Below are 27141 nucleotides of genomic sequence, written 5' to 3' on the forward strand. Positions count from 1 at the left end.
TAAACCCAAATGTGACCATCATCCCCACTCCAGGACCGCGCCGGTTTGTCTTAAACTCTGCTGTGGACAGATGCAGACAAAGGGTCATAAGGGCCATCAGGAGGCCAAGCAGTCAGGGGCCAGTGGCTGGGCAGGAGTGAGGTCATACTGGGAACATGTTCTGACACGGGTGTGAGGCAAAGACAAGAGGGGACAACTCAAGTTTTGGCCAGAGCTTCGCGCTAGATGGGGACCAAGTTCTTCTTCTTCTTTTTTTTTTTTTTAAAGATTTTATTTATTTATTTGACAGAGAGAGACAGCCAGCGAGAGAGGGAACACAAGCAGGGGAGTGGGAGAGGAAGAAGCAGGCTCCTAGCGGAGGAGCCTGATGTGGGGCTCGATCCCACAACGCCGGGATCACGCCCTGAGCCGAAGGCAGACGCTTAACCGCTGTGCCACCCAGGCGCCCCGGGGACCAAGTTCTTGACCACGTAGGGCAAACCTGGGGCAGGAAGGTGGTGGGCCCAGGAGGCAGCGAGGTGTGCTGCGTGCTCTTTGTTTGACACGGCACTTGGACGGCCCAGAAGAACGAAAGCTGTACCTTCTGGAGTCATCAACACAGAGATGACGTTTAAAGCCACAACGAGGTTGCCCAGTAGCAGAAGCAGGGACACTGAGGCCCAGCCTGCCCCTGGCTGTCGAGGCCAGGAAGGGGGAGAAGCCAGAAGAGCCAGGGGTGAAGGTGGGGGATCTGTACACCAAGACCCAGGGCCTGAGTGTGGCAGGGCAGGGGCTGACTGCACTGAGCAAGAGGGAGGCTCTGGGCACCCTGACCCCATCGCAGAGCAGAGGGGACAGACGGCGCTCCAGAGGGCTGCTTCGATGGCCACGAGCTCCCCACTGTGGAGGAACCACTTCATCAACCCCCATCAACGCGGTGCAAACGCAACCTACAGAATCAGAGAAAACAGTTGCACATCGCACACCCGACACGGGTTGAACATCCACAGCATATCAAGAATTCCTACGACTCAATAATACAAAGTCAAATAACTCAAAAAGCTGGCTAAGAACCTGAATGGACGTTTCTGCAAAGACTGTATACAGACGGCCAGTCAACGTACGGGGAGACGCTCCCCATCGCTCGTGACCAGGGAAACACAAGCCAAAACCGCCATGAGGTATGACCTCACTCCATTAAGACGGCTACTGTTAAAACAGACAGAAAACCACAGATGTTGGCGAGGGTATGCGGAAACTGGAGCCTTCCTCTGTTGCTGGTGGAATTATAACATGGTTCAGTCGCTGGGGGAAAAAGTATGGAGGTTGCTCAAGTGATTAAAAATAGAGCTACCACATGACCTACCAGTCCCACTTCCAGGCATTTATCCAGAAGAACGAAAAGCGGTGTAGAGCTACCACATGACCTACCAGTCCCACTTCCAGGCATTTATCCAGAAGAACGAGAAGCGGTGTCTTGAAGAGGCATTTGCACATACGTCACACTCACGAACACGCTCAGAGCAGCGCAGTGCACAACAGCCGAGGGCCAGGCCACCCGGTGCTCTGGAGGGTGAGGGGTGAACAAGATGCGGTCGGTCCACACGGTGGAACACCACTCAGCCTTACGCAGGAGGCAAACCCAGACCCGGCGACAACACGGATAAACCTGAGGACCCGAGGCTAAATCAAACAAGCCAGACACAAAAAGGAGAAATACCACACGACTTTTTTGTCGGAGGGACCTAGAGTCCTCAGACTCACAGAGACAGAAAGTGCGAGGGTGGGCAGGGGACTGGGCAGCGGTGGCCACCCCAGCCTCTGGCCGGGCCCCGCAGCGCCCTCTGCTGGCGGCGCCTAGCACCGCACCGGCTGGGGAAGCCCTGGGGTCTGGCTCCCTGCGGCCAAGGACAGCAGAGAAGGGGGTCGGAGCTGAGAGGAAAAGGCCACAGGCAAAGGGAGTGTTACAGTCACTTTGGAAAGTGTGATAGTTTCTTACCCAGTTGGACCACCAGCCCCTCCATGACCCAGTAAGACCACCACTCCTGGAGAGATCCTAGAGGAATGGAAACAGGTAGCTATGAAGAGTTGCTCACAGGGGCTTTAGTCATAACACGCCCCCCTGAACACTGTGCACACGCCCACCAGTCGGAGAATGACTAAATCGGTGTGTTTATGCAACGGAAAATAAAAGAACAAGTCACGGAGGACACGACCCACGAATGGGCCCGTGGAGCATTACACGAGGGTGCACGCTGCAGGCTTCTCTCAACCTGCACAGCAGTCCCCACTCGTCCCCAGTGAGACGGGCCAGTCCCTCGGCCATCATGCAGACCTGCGCCCTTCCCTGCAGGTGAACTAGAGCTCAGACGCTTCTCGCAGGGAGCAAGGAACCTCCAAGTGAGAGCTGTGCCAGAGCAGAAGAGGGACACGGAAAGCCGGGCGGCGTCTGGGTCTTACCTGATACCACCCTCACGTCAAGTCATTCACAGCCAACCTGAACTGATACTCAAGCCACAGCACTTGTCTCTGTCCGAGGTGCTTATAAATATGCTCCCCAAAAAGTCGGATCAAGTTCTGTTTTGTTATAATTTCTCATCAGTGTTTCCAACTGTACTTTTGTTTGCGTCTATGAGGCATCCGTACTAAGAGTAGTTCGCAAGCCGGCACGTAGACGCGCCTCAAGGGCTGCCTGCAGTTCTAAGAGAGACCGCCAGAGGGCGGTGCTTCCCGCCGACCGTTCCCAATCCACGAGGGAAACCAGCTCGCTCCACCTGCCGGGCTGAGACCCAAGCAGCACAGCGGGACAGACGACTAAAGCAAGGGTATTTTACGGAAGACAGGATATGCCACTTCCTAATTACAGGTCTTCAAAAGCACGGCCTCATTTAACACCCCCTCGTCCCAGCCCACTGTCGTTCATCACGGTGCCACTTCTCTGAGGTTAGAGTGACATTTCTCTTTGGCTTAAAAAAAAAATCTTTTCAAGTTGATGTCCTGAAGTGATTGTTCCAACACAAAAGCGAAGCACTACAGAGGCAGGGAACAATCCAGAACATGCCTGCAGGCAGGGCACTATTTTCTGCACCACTTCCCCAGGTGCTATGCGGTTAACCAGCTCCATGGCGGTAGGCCAGTCTCCTAGTGAGCCTGACTTGCTGGCGGGGCCGGGTCAGCGTCTTTCATACTCCTTAACGCAGGGTGGGTGGCTCCAGGTTGGAGAGAAAAGATGCTTCCGAACACTTACGTCCTTGACTGACTCAGGAGAGCCAGAATAAATAGACCAGGAGCAAATATTCACGACCACACGAATCTAGGATTGATCTAGGATATATCCATTTGCCTTGGTCTCTTCTCGTGATTTTTAATATTCTTTCTTCAACTTAGCACTTCCTTATGTATTCTTTTACTTTTTTTTTTTTAGTACATACTGTATCAAACAGGAATTACTTTTGGCAAGTTGTGACACAAACTGAAATCAACAGAATCTTTGGAAAGCTAATGTCTCTCACAAACAAGAAGTCTGGAGGTAGGCGTTCCAGTGGGATGGCCCCACGTCTGATAGGAAGCCGGGTTCTGTCACTGTTTGTGGTGGCTTCCACATCCAGGCACTCTCAGGGCTGAAGATCACTGCTGAAGCGCCAGCCGTCAGGCCTGCATTCCAGGAAAGCAGGAGGAAGAAACCCAAAAGGGCCCATGTCTCCCATCCCAGATGGCAGAGGCCATTATCTAGAATGTATCCCTCCACATGTTCCCTTGGTTCATCTCACCCAGGCGTGCGTAAGCACAAACCCACACCCACGTGTGCACCTGTACATGGCATTTTCCGTTACTCATTTTGCAAATGAGGTATTATGCACAATTCTGCCTCTTTCTTTTCCCACTGGCCATACCTTGTGGATATCCCTGCAGGTTAACGGCTGTAACTCTCACCCCATTCCTCTCATGGTGGCACGCTCCCCCTTGATGTCAACAGTCCCCCGATGGGCATTCACTACTCCCGGTATTCCACCATGACGCTGTGAAGTCAAAGAGGGGCCTGTTTTTAATTTTCAGACACTGGCAGACTGATTTCCAAAGAAGCTACACCTCTTCCTATTCTACCAGCTCCGTGCGAGTGATTCTTCCTTCCACCTCTCCATCAACAACAAACGATAGTCTTTTGACAATCTTGCCAGCCAGTCCATGCGTACACAGCTGATTTCTAGTTCCCTTACTACTAAAGAATTTGGGCATTTGCGTGCTTCTTAGCCATTAGCATTTGCTCTCCCAAGGACTCTCTATTCATGTAATTGTCCTGTTTTTCTGTTTGTTGCTCTTTTTTTGACAATTCTTTAAAGTTTCTTCATATATGTATTAACCCTTTGTCATCTACATCACAAATATTATTCAATCTATCCATTGATTGGTTATGATATCTTTCCATACAATTTTTTTTATGCTTAAATACATTTTTATCTTCTTGAATAGCTTCTGGTCTTGCAAGCTGGGTTAATGAGGGTTCCCCTACATCTATAGTGGCATTCTATCCTTGGGCATTTATTCACCCATAAAATTTTAAGACATCTTTATCCAATTCCAAAAACATACCTCCTTTGGACTCTAACTGGAATTGTATTACATTTGCATACTAACTCGATATTTTTTATGGTGTAAAAATCTTCCTAAGTATGTTTTCACATCTCTTCAGATTTCCACAAAATCTGTTTTCTTCATGAGTCCTACACCTTTATTCTGAAACTTTTTTTTTTTTTTTTTTTACCATATACATGAAATATTTGATAGGCTCTTACCACCGCAGTGGAGAAAGCGAGTGACTTTTGTATCTTTAGCTTGTATCCAGAAGCCTTACCTAGGCTCGCCGCGCCTGTCTGCATGAACAATGTGGTTTGTGCCAAACTGGGAGTCTGGAGATCCGGTACATGCTGGGCAGAGGCTGCCTCTGTAAGCAGCCTCCAGTAACGCCCTTGGGCACTGAGACTCTGATGAGCTTCCCAGGTAGACACCACTTCACAGGTGCCGTGACAACACATTTGACACGTGTGCACTGGGAGAGGACTCAGAGGCTTGCATCTGCTTTTCCTGGACTTCAGCCACCTGCCTATGCCCTCTGCTGATTTTACTCTGTGTCCTTTCTCGGCTCTGAGGACAACTATACATTGAGTCCTGTGAGTCCTTCTAGTAAAAGACCAAACCCGACACATCGTATCAGCAAAAGCAGCTTTACCTCTTGTCTCGTGTTATACCACTTATTTTATCGTTCTAGAGTCTTGCTGTACTTGCTAGAACTTTCAAGTCATTGTAAGCAGTTGTGATAGTGGACATACCTAACTCTAACTGACATAGTTCCAACGTATTGCTATTTAAGAGAACTTCTGCTATTGGGTTTGGTTTTCATCACTTTTTTTTCTACAGAGCGCATGCGTGCTTGTGCACAAGGAGCAGAGGGGCAGAGGGAGAGGAAGAGAATCTCAAGCAGGCTCCACACCCAGTGCGGAGCAGACATGGGGCTCGATGTCACCACCCTGAGATCATGACCTGAACTGAAATCCAGAGTCAGATGCTTAACTGAGCCACCCAGGAGCCCCAAAGTTTTCATTACTTTTAAGTAAAACTGGTCCCTCAACAGCACACGTCAAGTATCAGTCACCCTGTGTATTAGCTAAGTACCTGCACTGGGTACAGACTGCGGCGAGCTCTCCAGCCTACAAATCACTACCGAGATCACAGCCATGCGTCATCAGTGACCATCTGGCGCTTCTTTCAAAGGCCGTGGGTCACGGTCACGGCGCATGTTACTCAGTTCCCACACGGCCGGCAAAGTCGGTAGCTGCGCCGTCTTCCGTGACGAACACACTTGCTGTTTTACCAAAGTGTATCCGCGAAGCCAGGACTTGGCCAGCAAAGGCGAGAGCCGCGAGGATCGGGACATGTTAACCCTGGAGGTCACACTCGGATGCCACAGCAGTGGGGTCCCAGAGGAGAGCACCGCAGAGGGGAGGGGCATGGACACGAGCAGCCAGAGGAGCCTGGCCGGGCTGAGTCTAGAAGGATGACGTCCTGAGGCAGGGACGCCGCGAAGACTTCACGCTGAAGGAGCCCTCGGAGACGCTTGCCATCGCGCCAAGTGCAGAGACCACGCTGGAAGCTGATCTCAACCCTGGAGGGACAGTGACAAGTGACAGAGGCCTGGAAAGATGCTCGCCGCACATCCTAGGTTGCACCATGGGACAGGGAAGTGCAGCTACTGGCAAGTTTTTCACAAAGAGATGAAACAATGATCAGTATTTCTACTCTTTCAAATTAGTGTACTGAGTAGTTTTACTATTCTTTTCTCATTCTCTATATTTATAACTGGCAGTGAGGGTCTTCATTATTTTGACAAGACCTTTCAAGGTTCTGGAACAATCTGCCCTTGCTCTGCGGCTCCAGCTCGCGCCACCCGTGGTCCCGCCCGCCACGGAAGCAGGAGTTGCCTGGAGCTTCCCCCTTCTGTTCTACTGCACTGTCTTCCCTCAAAGGGGGAACGGACGCTCAAGCTCCTAAGGCTCCTTCAGGCCCCGACTCCCCATCGTGTCGTGCTGCACCTTGGGGACTGCTCCTGGCGCGAAGCTGTGCTTACACCCCTGGACTAGGCCTTGCTTCGCCAGTCACTTTTTTGAACATCACTGGATTCTGTTTGCTAAGAATTTAGTTTTTTCCATCTTTATTTTATAAATGGGCATCGTGTGGTTTTCTACTGCTGTTCTGTTGAAGATCTTGAATCTAGCACTAGCTTCTTAAAATGAGTGGAAGGTACCTTCTCTTGTGGCTTGGGATAGGCTACCCAGCGTCTGTTCTCTAGAGGCTGTGAACCCAGCTGCAGCCAGGCCCCTTTTTAGTGGCGGAATTTTAACGCATGTAGCCTGTTCTGTTCCATTTCTTATTTTCTCTTAGACTTGCGAAAGGCTGATCTATTTGTACGGAACCAGATTTTGGATCTATTTATCCCGATTTTTTTTAATGATTTTTTATTATGTTATGTTAGTCACCATACAGTACATCCCCGGTTTCCGATGTAAAGTTCGATGATTCATTAGTTGCGTGTAACACCCAGTGCACCATGCAATACGTGCCCTCCTTACTACCCATCACCGGTCTATCCCATTCCCCCATCCCTCTCCCCTCTGAAGCCCTCAGTTTGTTTCTCAGAGTCCATAGTCTCTCATGTTTCATTCTCCCTTCTGATTACCCCCCCTCTTTATCCCTGTCTTCCCCTACCGATCATCTTAGTTCTTATGTTCCGTTTGATGAGAGAAATCATATATTTGTCTTTCTCTGCTTGACTTATTTCACTTAGCATTATCTCCTCCAGTGCCGTCCATGTTGCAGCAAATGTTGAGAATTCTTTATTTCTGATAGCTGAGTGATATTCCATTGTATATATGAACCACAACTTCTTAATCCAGTCATCTGTTGAAGGGCATCTCGGCTCCTTCCACGATTTAGCTATTGTGGACAATGCTGCTATGAACATTGGGGTGCATATGGCCCTTCTCTTCACTACGTCTGTATCTTTGGGGTAAACACCCAGTAGTGCAATGGCTGGGTCATAGGGTAGCTCAATTTTTAACTTTTTAAGGGACCTCCACACTGTTTTCCAGAGTGGCTGTACCAACTTGCATTCCCACCAACAATGTAGGAGGGATCCCCTTTCTCCACATCCTCTTCAACAATTGTTGTCTCTTGCCTTGTCTATTTTTGCCATTCTAACTGGCGTAAGGTGGTATCTCAGTGTGGTTTTGATTTGAATTTCCCTGATGGCTAATGATTTTGAACATTTTTTCATGTGTCTGTTAGTCATTTGTATGTCTTCATTGGAAAAGTGTCTGTTCATATCTTCTGCCTATTTTTTGATTTCTTTGTTTCTCGTGTATTGAGTTTGAGAAGTTCTTTGTAAATCTGGAAAAAAGACAGTCTCTTCAATAAATGGTGCTGGGAAAATTGGACAGCTACATGCAAAAGAATGAAATTTGACCAATCTCTCACACCATACACAAAAATAAACTCCAAATGGATGAAAGACCTCGATGTGAGACAGGAATCCATCAAAATCCTAGAGGAGAACATAGGCGGCAACCTCTACAACATCGGCCAAAGCAACCTTTTTCATGACACATCTCCAAAGGCAAGAGAAAGAAAAGATAAAATGAACTTATGGGACTTCATCAGGATAAAAAGCTTCTGCACAGCCAAGGAAACAGTCAAAAAAACTAAGAGGCAGCCTACGGAATGGGAGAATATATTTGCAAATGACGCTACAGATAAAAGACTGGTATCCTGATTAATTTCTATTTTCTGATTTTTTAATCCTCAATGTTTCTCTTCCCCGTAACTGTTTTTCTCTAATTGCTTAAGAATACTCAGTTCCTTTACTTTACGTCTGAGCAGCACACGGGTTTTCGTATGCTTTCATTGCCTTCTTGATAGTCTGTAATTGTTCTTTTAATTTCCTCTTTGACCTAAGAGTTATCTAAGTGTGGTGTCTTTGCCTGCCTTTACTTTCTACTTCATGGCTTCGGTGTTTCTGTTAGACAGCACGGAGCTGGGCTTATTTTTCAGCCCTATTTGACAGTCTGTCTTTTGGTGGGAAAATTGGCTCTCTGTAATAACTAACATATTTGCCTCTGTTCCCCTTACCTTTATGTTTATTACTTTATGTTCATTATGCACAATTGTTCCTCTCTCCTTCTCCTTATCTCCTTAAGTGCAACTAACTTGCTGTATCTCTCCCATTTGTTGGAAATTCTGACTCAGGGCTCTGTCCCTTCACCATACCCGTGATCACGGCTGCCATGTGAAGACCAGTTTCCAAGTATTTCCCACACCGTGTTTTCTCCCCTCTATACCCTTAATGAACCTCCACTCCACCCTATGCCCCACGAGACCTACGGAACATTCATTTAAATGATGTGATCCTTATTTTGCAAAGAAATATAAAGAATGGACAGGAGGGGAGAACAGAAACCACTGAGAAGCCAGTTAGGAAGTTATCAGTCGGTGGCCAAGACGGTGGCCATGGAGACGGTGACGCGTGATAGATTTTCGGACGTGTTTTGGAAACTTAAATCTGCAAGGCTTCTATGTGGAATAAGTGAAAATATAAAACAGCTCAGCCCACATGTGTGACCTGCTGCATCGCAGACCTGTCCCGCCACCCAGACCCCTCCCCTGACCACGGGCACCTCCTGGTTTCTCACAGGTTACTCAACAAGTGCTTCCCCTGCTCCAATTCTGTTCTTTCTTCTCCTGGCAGATACCACCAACCCAGTTACTTAACAAGCCCTGAAAGCCACCCCAGAAGACTGTTCACCACTCACTGCTAGCCAGTAACCTAAAAATTAAAAAAAAATTTTTTTCACATTTTTTTTTATCTGAGCAAGAGCACGAGCTGGGGGAGGCACACAGGGAGAAGCAGGTCCCCTGCTGAGCAGGGAGCCCAATGTGGGACTCAATTCCAGGACCCTGAGATCATGACCTGAGCCTAAGGCAGATGCTTACCCGACTGAGCCACCAGGTGCCCCTCAGAAACCTATTCTATCAAGTCTGCCTCCCCCAGGGTTTTGAAAATCCACTCTTCTCTCCCTAGCTCCACAGGCTGAATTCAGGCCAGGTCGCTGCTTGCCTCCCTCCCAGAAGGCACCCCCTCCTCCTGCCCTGCTACCTGTTCTGCCCATCTGGCCTGTGGAATAGAATACAGGAACGTTGGTTAGCGTGGAGTTAGAATGGCATCAGGAGTCCGGTAAGGGGCAGCGCTCCCGCCACGCACTGACCACTGCAGACCCAACAGGAAGACACACCCCTTGCTCATGGATACTGTGTTACCATCCCAGCAAGAGGAAGGAAGTTTTCCTCCTCCCCTGGCAACAGCCCAGCCAATGACAGACAGTCACGGCTCAGCCAATGGGAAAGAGTCCCACCCAGCCCATGAGAGACTATCATGGCCCAGCCAAAGGGAGACGTCTCAGCTCAGCCAATGAGAGACTGCCACAGTCCAGCCAATGAGAAGCCTCTATACTTTGAGCTCCCAGTTTACTCCAATAGACTTTCCGTTTACATCAGCCCCACCTCCGCCCATAAAAGGGCCTCCTGGGCTTCGTTCTCAGGACGTGCCTGTGTGTGGTTTTCCGTAGCTCGCTTGTCCTGGGTTGATATTCTCGGTCTTTCCCACATAACTCCATCCTCTGCTGGTGAAATAATGGGCAGTTTTGTTTTCAAGGTCAACAGGTCTCATCACCTTCTGCTCCTGTTTCCGAGCTCTTCCTCATCCCTGAAGCCAGAACGGCCTACAGCTCAGATGTGATGTCATTGCCCTTCTGGGATCTGCCCCTGCGATGAAATCCCACGCTTCTAACCTGGCCACCGTCTACTGACATTACTTCACACAGAAACCCAACCTGATCCAGCTTATGAAAGCAAACTCTATTATGAGGCTCCTGGACCGCAGGATGGAATCCACCCAGGGGCAGGACTGCGGCTAGAACCAACGACTCAAATGTCCATCAAGCCCCCTGCTCCTCCTGCCCCTGCTTCTCTGGACACGGCGGCTTCAGCCGTCATTCTGTCCTTCTCAGCACAGCTCCACACGTACTGGTTTCAGCCAAAAGAGGGAAGAAGGGAGAGAGAAGGGAGTAGGGCCTGACACTCTAATGTCCAATTTAAAAACCGCACTGGTCCGGTGGCGGCAGGTACCATATTCCGGATCAGTACGGGCTCCACCGTATAGGTAAGACGTAAGAGGAGAAGCAATCCTCAGAATGGGGGGTTCAGTATCCGGAGTTCTCAGAACGGAGGGCGTGGTGGTAACGAGCAGACAAAACACTAAATGCTCCCTGCTTCTTCAGTCTCCTCTCTGGCCAGTTTTCCTCCCTTTGATTCTAGGCCCCAGCCTAGGCCATTTTTCCTCTAACAGGCAGGTTCTCAGCAGGGCTCCAAAGCTCTGTGCGTGCCCCAGCCTCCTTTGCCACCTGACACTCCACCCCTACCCCCCCCTCCCCCCGCCCAGAGCTCAGCTGAAATGCCTTACCTCTGGAAACTTCGAAGCAAACCTCCCCACACACCCCACCTCCTCTAGGTCAAGGCCGGGCTCTCCAGAAGACTTCCCGCCGCACCATCTACCTCTAGGACAGCACAGATCACATCCCTTCTCAATGGTCTGTTCGTCTGCCTCCCCCCGATATGGTGGGTTCTTCTAGTCAGAAAGCTGCTTATTTCTGTTCCAGCTCTAGCACTCCATACCTGGGACCAGTAGGTACTCAACTGTTTAGAAAGTTGTTCTTTCCTAACATTATTTATGTTGATAATGATTTATTTCTGCACTTCACTGTGAAGTGGTAATTCTAACAGTATTTCAAACTTTTTGATTATTATTGTATTTGTTATTGTGATCTACGATCAGTGCTCATGACTAGCTAAAAGCTCATGATGGTTAGCATTTTTTAGCAATGAAGTATTTTTTTTTAAAGATTTTATTTATTTATTTGACAGAGAGAGAGACAGCCAGCGAGAGAGGGAACACAAGCAGGGGGAGTGGGAGAGGAAGAAGCAGGCTCCTAGCAGAGGAGCCTGATGTGGGGCTCGATCCCATAACGCTGGGATCACGCCGAGCCGAAGGCAGACGCTTAAAGACTGAGCCACACAGGCGCCCCTAGCAATGAAGTATTTTTAAAGTGAGGTATGACATGATTTTCTTAAACACAATGCTATTGTACTATGGACTTCACCATAAATGAAAAATGACTAAATGAAATATTAAAATGAAAAAACTTTACTGTTCAAAATAAACCACTAGAAAATGTCAAGGCAAGCCAGATTGGGAGAAAATACTTGCACTACACATCACTGACAAAGAATCTGTACCCAGAGTATCTAACAAACTCGCTCAACTTTCATCCCTATGTCACGGCAGCAATATGAACACGCCTGGGAGATCAAACAAGGTCCTCAGAACCATGGCTCCCAGGTGAGCCAGGGAACAGCTCCTTCCAGCAGACCCCAGAGTCAGGGTGACTGTCCACTTGAAGTTGCCGCAACAGGTTAACATTTCCTGACGCAGCAGGAAGGAACACCAACAGTGCAAGGCTAGAGGCAATAAGACAAATTAAAAATGGGGAAAATATCTGGAACAGATACTTCACAAGAAATGTAAATAATAGTCACACAAAAAGGTGCTCAACACTGGGGCACCTGGGTGGCTCAGTCGGTTAAGCGTCTGACTGTTGGTTTCGGCTCAGGTCATGATCTCAGGGTCGTGGGACTGAGCCCCACATTGGGCTCATGCACGCTCAGAGCCTGCTTAAGATTCTCTCCCTCTGCCCCACTCCCTGCTCGTGCTTGCTCTCTCTCAAATAAATAAGTCTTTAAAAAACAGATGCCAAACACCAGTATTCATCAGAGAAACACAATTAAAATCATGATGGGATACTACTACCCACCCACTCAAAGACTAAAACTCAGAGGCTGCAGGTCCTAGAGCTGGGGAGCGTGGGGCAATGCAAACCCCCACACACTGCCGGCGGACATGCAGAATGGTGCAGCCACCCCGGAGAACTCTTGAGAAACTTCTTTTTAAAAATGCTTATTTACCATGCGACCCAATAATTCCATTCCTAAGTATTTACCCTAGTCCTCACAGAGATTATATACACAAACATTCATCACCACTTTATTCATAATTAGCCCAAACCTGAAAACACCTCAAACAACCATCAAGAGAGAAATGGACCAACACAACATACAAGGACTGAACTATTAAACACGGGTACGGACGAATCTGGAAAACATGCTGAGTGAAGACACCCAGGCACGTGGAAGAAAGCCTGTACGAGTCCGTCACGTGAAATTCTAGAAAGGGGAGATGTGTTCCATAGCTGTGGTTCTCAACCAGTGCGGCGATGTCTGGGGACATGTCTGCTGTCACAGCTGGAGGGGTTATTACTTACATCTGGTAGGCAGAGGCCAGAAGTGTTACTGAACACCCTACAAAAGCACACGATGGCCTCCTCTGTGATCACGACAAAGAGGCACCTGGCCCAAAAGGGCAACGGTGAGAAACCCAGTTCTCTAGAACCAGAGGCAGTTCAGTGGTGGCTGTGGGCTGCAGGGGGACTGGGGAACGATCTACAAAGGAGTAAGTACAAAGGAACTTCTGGGCGTGATGGAAATGCTCATTACCTGAATTGTGGTGGTGGTCTCATGAATGTGGACAACTGTCAAACATCAACCTGCACACTTAAAATGGGGGTATTTTATTGTATGTAAATTCTACCTCAATAAAGTTAATTTACAAAATGAAACCATCAGAGTGCTAGAAGGAAGCATGGGGGATACTTCTAATAGACTCAAACCAGGGGGGTCTTTTTAGAAGACAGAGAAGATTCATACATTTGACTACAGATTTCACACGGTAAAAGGAAAACATGATAAAGTCAAGTGACAAATGGGAAAATACCAGTAACTCATATCACCAAGAGCTGATTCCTCACTACGAGAATAGTTCTTGAAAACATGACATCTAAGCTTAGCGAAGGATACAAACAGTCCCCATGACAGGAAAAACCAACAGCTCCTGGTGTATAAAGACGCTTGGCCTCACTCATAAAGACATATTCAAAGTAAAATGACTAACCTGACAGAAATGGCATCTCCTGCTATCACAAGCCATCCGAACACTGCCACGGGGTGAGTATGGGGGACAGGAGCACCCCCGTGTCGCTAGTAGGAGTGCATGTGCAGTGGGACCAACTAGACAGAAGGCAGCGTGGCAACATCGACTAACTGACTTATTTACTAAATGCTCTCTAACCCAGCAATTCTCACTTCGGGAATTTATTATACGTTATGTAAATGCACAAGGATATTCACTGCAACGCTATACAAAACGGCAAGACTAGAAACTATCCAAATGTCCACTGTGAGGTTACAAAGTTAATTATGAGACAGCAGTAAAACTACACATACCACAAAGCACTTAAAAAGCACATGTAGAGATCTTGAAATACGATCCACAACAAATATTTAAAGTGGAAACTGAGGTACAGATCAGCGTCCGCGCTGTGCGAACACCTGGGAAAACAGACTGAGCCTGCGTCCGTATGACGAAGAGACAATCTCTGGAAAGCTGGATCAGCTCCCAGGGCCGCCGTAACAAAAGCCCATACACCAGGGCTTACAATAACAGAAATGTATTCTCTCTGGGTTCTAGAAGCCAGGGGTCTGAAATCAAGGTGTTGGCAGGAACGTGCTCCCTCCAGAAGCTCTGCAGCGGGGTTCCTTCCTGCCTCTTTCCAGCTCCTGTGGCTGCCGGCGCTCCTGGGCTTGTGGCCACGTCCCTCCAGTCTCTGCGTCTGTCCCCACACAGCTTCTACCCACTGTCTCCTCTGTGTGTCTCTTATAAGGACACGTGCCACTGGCTTTGGGGCCCACCCTAAATCCAGGATGATGATCCCATCTCAAGATCCTTAATCTAACTACACCTTCAAAATGGTTTCCAAAAAACACCACCCATTATTTCCCAAATAAGCTCACATTCACAGGAGATTCGGGGGTTAGGACACGGACATAGCCTTTGAGAGGCCGCCATTTGGCCCACAACTCTGGCGGCCCTGAGAACGGTCTTCTCTGGGATTTCTCGAATCTGACCCCACTGGTGTCTGTTCTCCTGTTGGCACACATCCCAGTGTTGGTGCCAGTGTCCCCATGGGCCTCAGCTGCAGAGGGCTCACCCTGAGCCCCACACAGCAGCCAGGACACTCTCTCAGTCAGTCAGTCGAGGCATGGTACTGTCTTGCTCAAAACCCTCGGAGAGCCCACGCTTTCACTCAGGGTACATGGCAAAACCCCATGGCCCCAGACCAGACTTCTCTCAAGTATCCCCTCCTATCGGTTGCTGCTCCAGCTACAGAGACAGGCCTCCGGCTGGCTCCCCAAGGACACCAAGTATGCTCCCTCCTCAAGGCCCCCTTCCCCCAGCTATCAGCGTGTCTCACATCAGGCCTCTGCTTGCTGTGCCCCCATCAGAAAGGCTTTCCCTTCAGAAGGCAGCACCATTCTCCCGCACCTGCCCCTATGGTGGGGTCGGCAAACTACCAGCCACGGGCAGACACTGTTTCCGCAGAGCACGACTGGCTGGAACACAGCCTCCCGTCTTCATGTGCGCACTGCCTGTGGTGACTTCTGCAGAGCAGAACGGAGGCAACAGCTGCCATGCGGCCCACAAAGTCTAAGCCACTCACTCCCCAGACCTTGACGCTAAGAGCTGCACACTCCTGCTCGATCCCTCACCCACATTACTGACCACTGCACGGCTCTGACCATCGCCTGACACAGCCGTCTGTTGCCGGTCTCTACCTGCTGCAATGCCTGCTCCGTGAGCTCAGGGTGACCTGTACACTACGCTCACAGCCGACCACCAGCGTCCATGGCAGTGCAGAAAGAACGCACAGGCGAGGCTCCGTGGCGGGGTGGGGACAGGATGGCCTTTTACTCCCGACCCTCGAAAACTCATTTCATATCCTATACGTGTTTACTTAAGAACATAAATAACTCTTTAAAAACATGGGAATAGATGGTCAAGTAATCTTCAACAAAGCAGGAAAGAATAATCAATGGGAAAAAGGATAGTTTCTTCAACAAGTGTTGGGAAAACTGGACAGCAACATGCAGAAGAATGAAACTGGACCACTTTCTTACACCCTACACAAAAATAGACTCAAAATGGATGGAAGACCTAAATGTGACACAGAAGACCATCAAAACCCTAGAGGAGAACACAGGCAGCAACCTCTTCAACCTTGGCTGCAGCAACTTCTTACGAGACACATTCCCTGAGACAAGGGAAAGAGAAGCAAAAATGAACAAAAGCTTCTGCACAGCAAAGGAAACAGTCAACAAAACTAAAAGGCAACCTATGGAATGGGAGAAGATATTTGTAAAATGTCTTATCAGATAAAGGGCTAGTATCCAAAATCTATAAAGAACTTATCAAATTCTAACCCAAAAAAATAACCTAGTTAAGAAATGGGCAGAAGAAAGGGGCGCCTGGGTAGCGCAGTCGTTAGGCGTCTGCCTTCGGCTCAGGGCATGATCCCGGCGTTCCGGGATCGAGTCCCACATTGGGCTCCTCCGCTGGGAGCCTGCTTCTTCCTCTCCCACTCCCCCTGTTTGTGTTCCCTCTCTCGCTGGCTGTCTATCTCTGTCAAATAAATAAATAAATAAATCTTTAAAAAAAAAAAAAAAGAAATGGGCAGAAGACACTAACAGACACTTTTCCAAAGAAGACATACAGACAGCCAACAGACACATGAGAAGATGCTCAACATCACTCATCACCGGGGAAATGCCAAACCAAACCCCAATGAGACACCTGTCACACCTGTCACAATGGTTAAAATCAACAACACAGGAAATGTGTGTTGGCAAGGATGTGGACAAAGGGGAACCCTATTACACTGCTGGTGGGAATGTGAGCTGGTACAGTCATTCTGGAAAACAGTCTGGAGGTTCCTCAAGAAGTTAAAACAGACCTGTCCAAAAAGAAAAAACAGAACTACCCTATGATCCAGTAATCACACCACTGGGCATTCCCCCAAAGAATACAAAACACTAATTCAAAGGGATACATGCACCCCTATGTTTATAGCAGCATTACCTACAACAGCCAAGATACGGAAGCAGCCCAGGTATCCATCGACTGAATAAGTAAAGATGATGTGGTCTATATACATAATAGAATATTACTCAGTCATAAAAATGAATGAAGTCTTGCCATCTGCAACAACATGGATGGATCTAGAGAGCATTATGCTAAGTGAAGTCAGAGAAAGACAAACACTGAATGATCTCACTCATATGCAGAATTTAAGAAACAAATGAGCAAAGGGGAAAAAAAAGAGAGAGAGAAACCAGGGAACAGACTCTTAACTACAGAGAGCAAACTGATGGTATCGGAGCCGAGGGGGGTGGAGGATGGGGGAACAGGTGATGGGGATGAAGGGGCGCACTTGCTGGGATGAGCACCGGGTCATGTCGGGAGGTGTTGAATCAGCACACTGTACACCTGAATCTGGTAGAACCCTGAATGCCAACTAACTGGAACTTAAACAAAACCTCTAACAACACCATGGGCCCAGAGGAGCATGCACATGAACAGCAAGGCAATCACCCGTTCGACTTTAAGCCATGTGGGGAGAAGGCGATCAAGCGTGCTACTTGGTTTTGCAGGAAGCGGTACTGACGAAGTCACTGTTGTAAAGAAGGAGGACACCACAACGTGAATGTGGCCGCATGGGTGACGGGGATGGGCAAACAGGTACAGGATGATATAAAGAGCCCAGTATTTACCCGTTCCAGCAGCAAGTAAATAATGACATGGTGGAAATCAAGAAGAAGCAGGATTTACTTAAATACAATACTTAGCAAGATGGAGACAATTCCAGACCAAAAAAAAAAAAAAAAGAGTCAGAATGGTTTTCTTTAAGAATTAGAACCAGAGAAACAAAGGAGCTGGATTTTTTTTTTTTTAAAGCAAGCCTTTCAGGGGCACCTGGGTGGCTCAGTAGTTAAGCGTCTGCCTTCGGCTCAGGGCGTGATCCCAACGTTCTGGGATCGAGTCCCACATTAGGCTCCTCCGCTAGGAGCCTGCTTCTTCCTCTCCTACTCCCCCTGCTTGTGTTCCCTCTCTCGCTGGCTGTCTCCCTCTGTCAAATAAATAAAATCTTTTAAATAAATAAATAAATAAATAAATAAATAAATAAATAAATAAATAAAAAACAAGCCTTTCGGTACTCCTTAATTTTTTCACCACTCATGTCACTTTGGAACACAAACAAGCAGGAAGCACAGGGACCCCACCTGGACCACCACGGCGCCTGCCTCGGACCCTGGCGCAGTGAAGAACAAGCAGCCAGAGGAATATCCTGCATCTTTTCCCACGAGGTCTTGCTGAAAAGACAGGTGGAACGCTGACCTTCGAGCTGGACAAACTGCTGGCTGCTCTCAGGCATCGCGAAGGGTTGTGCTGCCACTGTGGTGCCCACCTCCTGCCTATAGCTGGGGAGCGCATTCCGAGAATGTCCCAGCTGGACCTGCTCAGAGCTCAGCAAGAATGGAGGCGCAGGTGAGACACGGGCGACAATGTTCAGGTCATGAAAGTGACACAGGGACACACACACAACGCTGGCCCCCCAGCGGGCTTGCTGACCGCCAGCCCCGTGGACCCACCAGGCCCAACAGAGCACTGGCTGGGCCCCCAGTTTACAGGAGCTCCCCAGACTGGCGGTTTCCCAGTCCCTCTACATGAGCTCCTGGTCACCACCCTGTAGCCCCCAAATACACATGCTTCTCGGATTTTCCCACGAGCTTCGAACTGCCCAGCTGGAACCCACCGGCTGAGGCGGACCGCTTTGCTCATGCTTCCACTTGCCCCTTGCAGACCCTCACGCCAGCGCCCCCGACACCCGCGCGAGCCAGCAGGGATCCCTTTCTGCGGGCTTCATGGTGACTGCTGTTTTCATGCATCCCTGACCCACAGGAGCTCGTGCTCACAAAAAGGCCTACATTCCCCTTTATCAGTTTTCTCAATTCTGAGGTTTTAGAATGAAATACATTTTAATCTCCTCTGACTAAAAACTGTCAGAAACAGAAACTTAGTCTAACACTTTTATTGCTTTAAAATAAATATACTAGTTGCCAGGTAATCTGATTTTCAAAATTTAGACTTAGAATTATAACGTAGGTAAAAATCTGGAATATACAAAACTGAAGTTAGTTTTAACAAAAATCTTCCCTCACAGAAAAAAAAAATTAGAAAATGCCACATGGTTTTGAGAAACACACAGCTCTCCTTTGTGGTAAACTGAGGTTTGGGGATCGTGGTTCCCCCTAAATCCCAGGTTTAAATCACTGTAACAAAATAGAACATACTAGCACCTACTGGAACCTTATATGTTCAGCTATTTGTATTTACCTTAATAGGTTTAAAGCAAAACACAGCTATTTTTCCAAAGTCTTTCAGCGGTTTTTCCCAAAATCTTCAACACAGTGATTTTCTGTTTCTAGAAAAGACTAGACTTTCCAATCCTTCCCACCTGAACAGAAACACCACTCTCCAGCCACCACCCACACAGGAAGAGGAATAGGGATGGAGAAGACCTTTGAAATGCAGCGGGCAAGACTGTAACATTCAGATACAGAGAAAAGTCAGTCTGCAGATGGAGCCTTTAATCCACCTGTCTGCGTGGCGGGTCTCGGTTCCTGCGAGAGGAACTGGGTTACAACCTGCCGGCACGCCTAGGTGCTGAGAACAATCAGTTTGTGGAGCTGGTAGAGAAAGGTGTTCTTCCCTCGGCCGCTCTCCCGGTCAGCCTGCTCCATGACCAGCTTTGGATCCACCTGAGGGGCAGACAAAAGGACCAGTCAGACCTTTCTAGAAAATGGGACTCCTCTGGACATCGAGTAAAATAAGTAAACTGAATAAATAAAATTAGACACACACAGACACGTCAGACAGGGCAAAGTGGTCTGTCAGCTTCCAAGCGTATTTCCAGAACGCTGCCCATCTCTCCTGGCACTCACTACTTTATGTCTGACCTTTACTCGAAGCTCACGCACACCGCTTTCCACATACACATGAACTGCAACTTCGTTATAGGCTTTTAAATATGTATACATTTTCTAAAACACATCAACCTCAAAATAAAGTTCTGCTTTCAAACTAAGTCCTGCTATGCGCTTGCGCACCCGACAGAGTCTGCGGGAGAAGTGGCTGGCGCCCCTCCTGCCGCCTGGGCAGGGCTCTGCACACATGGAGCTGGCTCTGGGTCCCACCCCGAGGGCTCTGAAGAGGGACACCGGTCAAGGTGCACACAAGAGAAGGAAAACTTCCTTTAGACTCGGGATGAGAAAACACCACCTGCAGGAGCATCTTCTCACTTAAGCTGCGGCTGGTTTATTTACAAAGACGCCGTTGGCTCTACAATTAAAGCTGAAAGCCCGTCCCTTAGTTCCTTCCCCTCAAGTCAAATTTTACTCAGTTTTCAAAACTTTGCATGTAAATATAAATGTCCAGGCGCTCCAGGTGGGCCTGCCCTACTTCCCATGGACTCACCTGTGCCCCAGATCCATACGCTGACGTTCAAGTCCCCACTGTGTCGGTGGTTTGGAGATGGGGCCTTTCGGAGGTGAGTGGGGTTACATGAGGCCACAAGGGGGAGGCCCCCACGACGGGGTTAGAGCCCTTCTCAGAAGAGACGTGAGGGAGAGATCACCTCTCTCCACCCCATGAGGACACAAGCCAGGAACGGGGCCCTCACCAGAACGGGGCCCGGCTGTGCTGGGACTATGAAAAGGTAGCTGTCTGCCAGCTAAGCCACCTTGGCTGCGGTGCTCTGTCAGCCGTTCTCACCGTTTCATCCACAGTTACAGGACAGTCGCCCTGGGCATCACGGCGAGCACAGCATCCAGAGACAGCCTGTCTAGTCTGTGACACCACCCCATGAACCAGAAGAGCCGTCCACACTGCCTGTCCCTTTCCGCTCTCTCGGGACCCTCCACAACCCTTGCTCTGCACCTCCCAAGCCTGTCGCTCCAGGGGGCAGGCTGTCCCCACGGCACTATTTCTCACTCACCTGATTCCATTCATATGGCTTTTCATGCCACTTAGGGACAACTCTCTGTCTTGGTTTCAACTGACAGAACAAACTAAAATTAAAAAAAAAAAGAATTAAATCATCTTAATTTTATGTCAGTAACTGAAAACACTAGGATTAAAAAAAGATTTTTGTTATATATTTTTGTGAGAGAGAGGGAGAGAGAGAGAATGCAAGTGGGCACACGAGCAGGGGGAGGGGCAGGCAGAGGGAGAAGCAGACTCCCCACTGAGCAGGGAGCCCAATGCGGGACTCGCACCAGGACCACAGGACCATGCCCTGAGCCGAAGGCAGACACCCAACTGACTAAGCCACCCAGGCACTCTAAAAAAAGATTAAAATCCAGAATTATAACTGCAGTAAGTTTTTAAAAGGTCCAGATTTATGTAGTTATGGCCAGAGAACATTTTAATACACTGTCCACTCAAAAACAGAAGAATGGAACGCAGGAGACACAGAAGACCAACTCTCGTTCTCCCCATGCTTTCATGGCGAGCGGCACTGCCCCATGCCACACACGGCTGCCTCACTGAATGGAACACGGTATGTTACATCATCTACTCTTAGACACCCGTTGGAAATGCCATCAGCTTAAAAAGGCTCATAGAGATAGACTTCTAGCAATGACAGAATAAAGAAGTCTGGAAATCTTCTTGCCCCCTCAAACAACTATAAAATTTGACAAAATTGTCCAAAAACCCACAAACCCTCAAACATTTGAAATTCACCAAAAGCAAGTAAGTTGAGAAGCATTCATTCACAAAGAACCCTGTGTTCAGGTAAGAACAGTGGCGTCTGGGGTGGAGCTCCTGCCTGGGGCTAGCTACTCCCACCCACCAGCTCAGTCTAGGACCCCAGCACTACCAGGGCCACGCTGGCCATGGACACCAGCATCTTCACTGCCAGACTGAGCTTACTCGATCAGATGCAGAGGGTGAAAAACCCTCCCATCTGGCAGCACTGTCAGCAAAAATAGTGCACCTGGTAGGAAATAAATGGAGAAAGCCCATAGCTCTGGAGCCTTAGGTCACAGTCCTGCTTGGGGCCAGAGCGGACAAACAGACAAGCTAGAAGCCCAAGAGGAAGATCTTGGGAATGAGAGTACCAGAGGGCCAGACGGACCCTCCACACACTCCCCGGATGACTAGAAGGCCGCACACACATGCAGACAAGACCCACGGCAGCTCTGAGCCGGCCACACAGCCCCGGATGACTGGGAGGCAGCACACACACACGGGAAAGCCCTGGGGGGAAAAAAATAAAAGTCGGGAAGAGTTCAAAATTATCTGAACTTTGGCTGCATTCCCCAAACCACACAGTATCTCCTGGCAGAGGGCAGAAGCTTAAAGGCTTAAGTCCTTAAGTACAACGTCTGACGAATCACTGGCTGAGCACTAAGCAATGCACGCACAAGGACAACTCCTGGTAAGCCAGGCCAAAAATAAAAAGGAGAATTAAAACAAAAACAGAACCCAGGCATCAGTGGCCTCACAACAGGGCAGGAAACACTCTGCAGAACCCTGCGGAGTCCTGTAGGGGATCGGTATCTTACACTACTATACCATGTCATCTAAGAAACAGGCAGGAGACGTGAGCAGACCTTTCTCCAAAGAAGACATACAAATGGACAACAGACATGAAAAAATGCTCCACATCACTCAGCATGAGGGAAACACAAATCAAAACCACAATGAGATACCACCTCACACCAGCCAGAATGGCTAAAACTAACAACTCAGGAAACAACAGATGTTGGTGAGGATGTGGAGAAAGGAGAACACTCTTACAGTAATGGTGGGAATGCAAACTGGGGCAGCCACTCTGGAAAATAATGGGGAAGTTCCTCAAAAAGTTAAAAATAAAGCTACCCTACGACCCAGCAACTGCACTACTCGGTATTAACTCCAAAGATACAGATGCAGTGATTTGAAGGGGCACCTGCACCCCAACGTTTATAGCAGCAACGTCCACAACAGCCACACTGTGGAAAGAGCCTTGATGCCCAATGACAGGTGAATGGGTAAAGAAGACACAGTATACACAGTACACACACACACACACACACACACACACACACACACACAGAGGAATATTACTCAGCCATCAAAAAGAATGAAATCTCGCCATTTGCAACATGGACGGAACTAGAAGGTATTATGCCGAGCGAAATAAGTCAATCAGAGAAAGACAATTATCATATGAATTCACTCATATGTAGAATTTAAGAAACAAAACACATGAACAGAGGGGAAGGGAGGGGAATATAAAAAAAGATGAAATCAGAGAGGGAGACAAACCATAAGAAATGCTGAACTCTAAGAAACAAACTGAGGGTTGCTGGAGGGGAGGGAGGTGGGATGGGGTAACTGGGTGATGGGCATCAAGGAGGGTGCTTCATGGAATGAGCACTGGGTGTTCTAGAAGACAGATGAATCACTAAATTCTACCCCTGAGACTAAAAAATACTTAAAAATTAAAAAAAAATAAAATGACCAATTTTCAGCAAAAAATTAGAAGACATTTTGCAAGAAACAGGAATGTATGACCCACACTCAGGGGAAAAAAGCAGCCAAGAAAAGCTGAGTGGGCCCAAATATGGGTTTAGTGCACAAGACTTCAAAGCTGCCATTGTATGTAAAAAGAATTAAAGCAAACCACATTTAAAAAAATACAGGCAAATAATTGCAATAAGAATTAAAAACTACACAAAAGAAAAAACCCCAAAGAGAAAATCTAGAGTTGAAAAGTACAATAACTGAAATGGAAAATCCCTTACAGCAACCAACACCTACAGGCCTGAGATGGCAGAAAAACCAGCAGCACATATAAGGATGGACCAACAGAAATTAGTCTGGGGGCGCCTGGGGGCTCGGATGGTTACAGGTCTGTCTTCAGCTCAGGTCAGGATCCCAGGTCCCAGGATCAAGCCTGCATTGCATCCTTGGCTCAGCGGGGAGTCTGCTGCTCCTTCTCCCTCTGCCTCTTCCCTGCTTGTGTGCACTCACTCTCTCTGTCAAATAAATAAAATCTTAAAAAAGAAGAAATAAAAAGAATAAATAAAATTTTAAAAATAAAGAGGGGCGCCTGGGTGGCACAGCGGTCAAGCGTCTGCCTTCGGCTCAGGGCGTGATCCCGGCGTTATGGGATCGAGCCCCACATCAGGCTCCTCAGCTATGAGCCTGCTTCTTCCTCTCCCACTCCCCCTGCTTGTGTTCCCTCTCTCGTTGGCTGTCTCTATCTCTGTCAAATAAATAAATAAATCTTTTAAAAAAATAAAAAAATAAAAATAAAATAAAAATAAAGAAATAAAATGTATATGAAAAGGATCTAGAATAGTAAGCATAATTTTGAAAAAATAAAAACAAAATAGGAAGACTAATGTTACCCAATTTCAAGACTTACTATAAAGCCATAGCAATCAAGACAGTACACTACTGACATAAGATAGACAATAAACAGAACAAAATAGAAAGGCCAGAAATAAACCTGTACAACATTTGTGGCCAAGTGATTTTTGACAAGTGCCAAAGCATTTCAGTGGGGGAAAGTAGGAAGTTTTAATGAACGGGTATTCATCTGTGACACAATGAACTTAGACTCTCACATCTCACACTGTATTTATATAGGCGAAATCTCAAAACAGACCAAAAACCTAAATACACCAAGTAAATATGAGAGAGGAAAAAAGAGCAGAAAACTTCTGTGACCTTGGGCTTAGCAAAGATTTTTCAGATATAACACCAAAAGCATAATCCATTTTAAAACAGATGAAGCAGACATCATCGAACTAACCACTGTGTTTTTCAGAAGACACTTAAGAAAATGAAGACCAAACACCAGGAAAATATCTGCAAATGGCATACCCGCTAAGAAACTTTGAGCCAGAATGTATAGTTTCTACAACTCAATTAATAAGACAACAACTCAATTTAAAAATGGGTAAAAGATTTAAACAGATATTCCACTGAGAAATATATAATTAGTTAATATAAAAAGATGCTTTCTATCATTAGTCATTAAGGAAACGCAAACTAAAACCACTGTGAGACGCCACCACACTGTCACCAGACTATCAGCAATAAGCAAGTATGCTGACGATGGCGAGCGCTGGCAGGGACCTGAGAGACCAGAACCGTCCTAGACCGCTGGCGGGAACGTAACGGGCAGTCACTGTGGACAACGGTTTGGCTGTTCCTTAAGAAATTAACAACCTACCCGTGATACTCCTAGATCTCTCCTCAAAGAGCTGAAAGTAAGTATCACCCAAAGACTTCACATGACTCCTCACAGTAGCGCTAGTCAACACAGCCGGGTACTGGCAACAACCCACACCTTTCACCCACTGCTGAACAAAGAGACAATGGAGTGTCACCCGGTAACAGAGCAGAAGGTGCTACAACACACATGAGCCGCAAACATGTTATGCCAAGTGAGGGAAGCCAGATTAAACCACCGTGGTTCCATTTACAACAGGTTTTTCAGAGAAGACAAATCTACAGAGACCAAACGCAGAGCAGTGGTTGCCGGGGGGGAAACGGGAGGTGCTTACAGCTGGGCAAGAATAACTTAGGTTTTTTTATTTTTATTTTTTTAATTTTTTTTAAAGATTTTATTTATTTATTTGACAGAGAGAGACAGCCAGTGAGAGAGGGAACACAAGCAGGGGGAGTGGGAGAGGAAGAAGCAGGCTCCCAGCGGAAGAGCCCGATGTGGGGCTCAATCCCAGAACGCTGGGATCACGCCCTAAGCCTAAGGCAGACGCTTAACGACTGCGCCACCCAGGCGCCCCAACTTATGTTTTTTTAAACAGCCTTATTGGGATGCCTGGGTAGCTCAGTAGGCTAAGCATCTGCCTTCGGCTCAGGTCGTGATCCCAGGGTTTGCTCCACGGGGAGCCTGCATCTCCCTCTGTCTCTGCCCCCTCCCTGCTCCTGCTTGCGCACTCTCTACCTCAAATAAATCTTTTTAAAAGACAGCTTTATTGAGATACAATTTATATACTATAAAATTAATCAATTTTAAGTATACAATTCAATAATTTAGTAAATTTGTGGAGTTGTGCAACCATCACCACAATTTAGTTTTAAAATGTCTAAGTGAACTTTTGAGGATGGCTGAAATGTTCTAAGACCGAGTCGTGGTCAGGGTTAGCACAACTCTACAAACATACGACAGTTGTTGAACTGTTACACAAAGCCCCACCTGCCCAACTGGTCAGGACATGGTCGCCCTGCTGACAGCGGCTGTAAGGAGCTGACGAGGAGCCTCGGTCGCGGGTCCCTGCTTGCCCGAGGCAGTGTCCTGTGCCGGCAGGACTCAAGTTGTGTGGTCACAGAGCATGGGACCTCTTGGTGACATTCCACACCTTCCCATGTACATTTTGGGTGGATTTCTTTTAGTTTCATAAGCACTTTGAATATTTTCTAGCATTGTTTCTGATCTGGGTGCCAGCCCCTTGGCCGAATACCCTGAGATGGCCTGAGCACCTTACATGGGTCAAACTTCAGTGCAAAGTTCACAGAAAAATTTTATGTAAAAAAGTGAAGAGAGAAAACTAAAATTAGCCTTTCTCACAATTCCTAAGGCAGCTTTGGGTATTGAGTACCTTTTAAAAAGTGTACAACTTACCCTAGAAGCTTCTGACGAGCATTATCCTGTAACTGTGCAATTCTTTCTGGCCCAAGAAACTTTGATCCATTTGGTCCATCACACACTAGCTTGTTAATAGCAGCCCTGAGAATATTAATCTGTAAATAAATGACAATATAAATATTCATACGGTTCTACTATAACTGAATTTCATTCTACATTTAAATACTTCATTAGCATTCAGAGTTGTTCATGTTCTTTCTAAAAAGATTTTATTTATTGAGAAAGAGAGAGCACGTGTGCGTGTGCAAGCACTTGTACCGGAGTGAGCAAGGGGAGGAGCAGAGGGAGGGAGAGACCGAGAATCTCAGGCAGACTCTGCACTGAGCTCGATCCCAGGACCCTGAGATCATGACGTGAGCCAAAATCAAGAGTCAGATGTTCAGCTGACGGAGTCACCCAGACACCCCCAGAGTTTATATTCTTACAACTATCATCAATATGGTTTCTGAAGCAAATTATTAAAACACAAATAACATCAATACCACTATCCTAATTTAAGAAACAGTAACAAAAGAAAAATTAAAAATCAGCAAGAAACGTTCAGAGTTTTCAGTCTAATCACACTTGTTAAACTCATGGGGTCACACAGTTCAAAATCTACCTATATCATACGTGTTCCTCTTGCTTGTAATGTTTATACTGAAGCCCAGGGAGTATCTCACCCCCAGAGGTATGACAAGCCATGTTTTGTTACCAGTCATTGTCATAGTTTTATAATAAAACTCTCCATTTTTACTAATTTGAGATCTACAGTGGAGCTGTGAAGACAGACGTGACAATGAAGTGTGCCCCCAGCCCAGCCAGCAAGTGCCTCACACCCCCGGTA

At 47.5% G+C, this 27141-nt stretch overlaps 1 protein-coding gene and 1 long non-coding RNA gene across 4 annotated transcripts in view; both read right to left on the reverse strand.

Annotated features, from left to right (window-relative positions):
- Nucleotides 1-358: 358 nt before the first annotated feature.
- LOC121105196 lies at nt 359-6513 on the reverse strand. Of its 2 annotated transcripts, XR_005837580.1 has the most exons (5): nt 5650-6513; nt 2440-3998; nt 1979-2035; nt 1411-1545; nt 359-929 (listed from the first exon to the last, which is right to left on the reverse strand). It is a non-coding gene; the product is annotated as an uncharacterized LOC121105196 (long non-coding RNA). The 2 variants fall into 2 exon arrangements; XR_005837579.1 differs by lacking the exon at nt 5650-6513 and having other exon boundaries at nt 2440-5640.
- Nucleotides 6514-18665: 12152 nt separating this feature from the next.
- The window catches only part of TDRD9 (tudor domain containing 9), a 54588-nt gene continuing 46112 nt past the window's right edge, over nt 18666-27141 (reverse strand). For both annotated transcript variants that reach the window (XM_040641332.1, XM_040641333.1), the window contains 3 exons: nt 26292-26410; nt 20643-20715; nt 18666-19407 (listed from right to left, as the gene is read on the reverse strand). In XM_040641332.1, coding sequence (XP_040497266.1) covers nt 19306-19407; nt 20643-20715; nt 26292-26410 — 294 coding nt within the window. In that variant the 3' untranslated portion in view covers nt 18666-19305. The remainder of the gene's footprint in view (nt 19408-20642; nt 20716-26291; nt 26411-27141) is intronic.

The sequence above is a fragment of the Ursus maritimus genome, unplaced genomic scaffold, assembly GCF_017311325.1.
Source record: "Ursus maritimus isolate PB19 unplaced genomic scaffold, ASM1731132v1 scaffold_25, whole genome shotgun sequence".
In the NCBI taxonomy this organism is placed as follows: domain Eukaryota; kingdom Metazoa; phylum Chordata; class Mammalia; order Carnivora; family Ursidae; genus Ursus; species Ursus maritimus.